General features: G+C 41.9%; 1 protein-coding gene across 1 annotated transcript; it reads left to right on the forward strand.

The window, feature by feature from the left end:
* Window positions 1–1,873: 1,873 nt before the first annotated feature.
* On the forward strand, window positions 1,874–2,908 carry LOC143021156 (serine/threonine-protein kinase Chk1-like). The gene has a single exon (XM_076178448.1). The coding sequence runs from the start codon at window positions 1,874–1,876 to the stop codon at window positions 2,906–2,908; it is 1,035 nt and encodes a 344-aa protein (XP_076034563.1).
* Window positions 2,909–3,584: the final 676 nt, after the last annotated feature.

The raw sequence follows: 3,584 nt of genomic DNA on the forward strand, positions 1-3,584 counted from the left end.
TCATTATTGGTATATGTGTGTGATAAATTAAAAATAAGAATAATAAGTAGACAAAGATAATTACCTTCGTTATTAGTATATGTGTGTGATAGAATTGAAATAAGAATTATAGATATATAGAATATGAATAAAATAAGCGCACATGCGATGTTGCTGTTTCTAATATCCACTCGTCTGGGAATTCACTTAGCATCAAATACGAAGTCACAGAAGTTATTCAAAGAAAAATGTGTAATAATAGATGAATACAAATGAATCAGAGTTGTATAGTACCTTTCTTATTTTTTATTATCTTATTTTTTTATATATGATATATATATACATATATATATATATATATATATATATATATGTATGTATGTATATATGTGTATCCGAGTTCGATTCAACTAAGCAGAGAAACACTCACCCGAACCTGAAACATCTGCAGATTCCCTATGCTCAGGGCGGAACAGCATTCTCTATTACATAAATCAAAGTTCCTTTACCGGGCGGCAGTTGCAGCGGCTGCGGCGCGGGTCTAATTAACCTTTCTGGCCGCTGCTAAGTTATTTCTTTGGGCGATGAGGGTGTCTGATCCAGGGTTGAACATAACATCGCCTTTGCTAGGCGGGATAACGAGACCATGTTTTTACTTTTTATTTATTTCTCTAAGAGATCAACTTCATTACCAAACGTAGTTCTTTATGTAAAGCCTATAATAACCAGGATTAGAACTTTTTTTTATTCTAATTCAATATCATTATTATTATTATTATTATTATTGTTATTATTATTATTATTATTATTATTATTATTATTATTATTGTTATTATTATTATTATTATTATTATTATTATTATTATTATTATTATTATTACCGGTCCAAAACGGTACCACTGCACCGTCGAGCAGGTGTGCCAGTGTGTGTGTGTGTGTGTGTGTGTGTGTGTGTGTGTGTGTGTGTGTGTGTGTGATTCACCATGGTCTTGGATCACGTGTCGAACTCGTGATCGACAGCTATTTCCCTCCCAGAAGAGAGCTCAGAGCTCATATATGACCGATCTATGGGGAATACTGTGATCTTACGCGCACACACATCCCCAACTCCCCGCCCACGAGAGTTGGAGTAACGGCTTGCAGCGCAGCGATAGTGAAATTATTTCAGCCCTGGGCGGGATTTGAACCCGGACCGCCGTAGTGGCGGTCGCAAACGCTACCACTGCGCCGTCAAGTCGTATATGTGTGTGTGTGAGAGAGAGAGGGAGAGAGAAGAGGGACGAAGGAGATAGGGAAGAGAGAAGGAAAATGGGGAAAGCGACATGGGAAAAGAGGAAAAGAAGGAGTCAAGGACAGGAGTAGAGACGGAAAGAGGTAGCAGGAATGAGACAGACTAAGAAAAAGGGAGAAGGCAAAGAGAATTAGAGAAGAGAAAGAGAAGGAAAGAGAAAAAAGGGATAGAATAAGAAAAATAGTCTTCAAGTTTGAGAAAGAATGAGGAGATTCCACACAATATTGATGCTTCTTCACACTTTTTTTGCATCAACGTGAAGAAGCACAGATAAGGAATTTTACCTTAGACAAGGTCGGACAAGGTCACGTGACTGAGGGTCGTCTCCAGCCAAGGACGGGGTCTCGATCCTTCGACATCTCACTCCAAACAGGGTCCTCCCTGCTTCAACCGAATGGAATTGTCGCGTATTAGCCATAACAGATAACCTAAACCGCGTTATTTTTGTGGTTAACTATTCGTCCCGTGGTTGGTCACTTCGGTTAGCTCGTTACGAGGTCGTAATTGGCCAACAACAAACTGCGATGTCATTTTGTGATACTCACAGTAGACGCTTTCGGGAAATTTCTCTCAAGTCTTTGTCAGAAGCTTCTATTTTCCGAAATGATCTTCTGGCCCTTCAGCAGCTGTGCGAGACGCCCTGGAGACGGCAACAGGAATGCAAAGAAGGAAGCCAGTATCTTCAAGAAATTCTTGCGGTGCTTCCGGTGCGAGACAACCTCTTCTGAAGACGACAGCACCCCCGACGAAGAGACTCCGCCTTCAGTCGTGTCCATCGATATCTTTCCTTTAACCGCGCAAGACGTTGAAGAGGCCGTGAAGGAGAATGAAACCACGGTCCTAAGATACACGCGCGCAAGGACATGGAAAAGAGTGCAAGTCCTGGGAAAAGGCGCCTTTGGAACGGTCACGCTCCTGGAAAACGTGAGCACCAAGGAGCTGGTTGCTCGCAAAGTCGTGACCAAGGCCTTGAACTCGGATGACCTCAAGGCGGAGGAGGTCATCCAGAGTCAGATGAGACACAAGAACGTTGCTCGACTCTTCGCCTGGCACTCTAAAGGAAGTAAACGTTTCTTGTATATGGAGCACTGCTCTCGAGGAGACTTGAGGACCTACATCCAGTTACATGACATAAGTCTCAAAAAAGCGTACAATTTCTTCCGCCAGATGGTCAAGGGCGTAGAATACCTCCACGCAAGAGGAGTTGCCCACAGGGACTTGACACCCGGGAATGTTCTCCTCGCCGAAGACAAAACTCTCAAGATCAGCGACTTCGGCTCGTCGGATGTCTTCATCATCGATGGAGAAGAGGTCCTCTTGACGGGACAGGTGGGTGAGTACGCGTACATGGCCCCCGAGGTCCTCGTCACCCCAGAGTCACGATACCTCGGTCCTCCCGTGGATTTCTGGTCCTGTGGGATCATTTTGTTCAATATGCTGACCACGGGAAGCAGGCCCTGGGGACGAGCTGTCCCCGAGAATGGAGAATATAAGATGTGGGCAGAGAAAGACCCACGAATAGAGGGTCTCAGGAGCTGGAGGAAACTGAATCCAGACTCACGGGCTCTCTTAGAAGTTTTGCTGGAGCCTGACCCTCTCCAGAGGCTTTCCGGATGGCGAAGGCGCCGCCAACGCTGAACGCGACGTTCTCTTCGTTAAATCAAACCGTATCAGCCCACTTTCACCTCGCCCTTCCTCTCCACAACTGCAGGAGGGATTTCCCTCAGCTGAATAAAGCTATCTTTTTGTTTGTTTTTATTTAATTTTGTTTTATTGTTTATGTCAATTTTTGAGCCGGTCCCTGATATCCGAGAGTTGACACCTTGATGTGGTGGATAGGCTTGAGAGTCTCAATTATTACAAAGGATTACAAAGACGGAGCATGCCGACAGGAGACCTTTTGGTCCATAACTAGGTCGGATGCGGAAAAATTATAATAATGATAAAAGAAAAATAAATAAAAATTATAATAATATGAAGAATAATAAAATAAATAAATGCATATGTATAGTTAAATAATAAACACAGGTAAATATGAAATAATAATAAATTGACAGATAACTAATAATAAGTGAAAATTAAGCAAATAATAATAAATAGTAACAAACAAATAAACAAATAATATAAAATAAATGGCAGTTATTACAGCATCTTGTTTAGGTGTTTATCTAAACGAATCTTAAAGCTTTGAACTGAACTACATTGCACTGCTTCTGCGGGAAGTTTATTCCATTCATTAACTACACGGTTGGCGAAGTTGTTTCTACGCACTTTCAAATTAAATCTATTTCCTGACAGTTTGAGACCATTATTT

This window comes from Oratosquilla oratoria, chromosome 41 (genome assembly GCF_046742065.1).
Source record: "Oratosquilla oratoria isolate Oo_2021 chromosome 41, ASM4674206v1, whole genome shotgun sequence".
Lineage (NCBI taxonomy): Eukaryota > Metazoa > Arthropoda > Malacostraca > Stomatopoda > Squillidae > Oratosquilla > Oratosquilla oratoria.

Coding starts and splice junctions, on each gene's coding strand:
- LOC143021156 (XM_076178448.1), top strand. CDS start 1,874: ATGATCTTCTGGCCCTTCAGCAGCTGTGCGAGACGCCCTGGAGACGGC.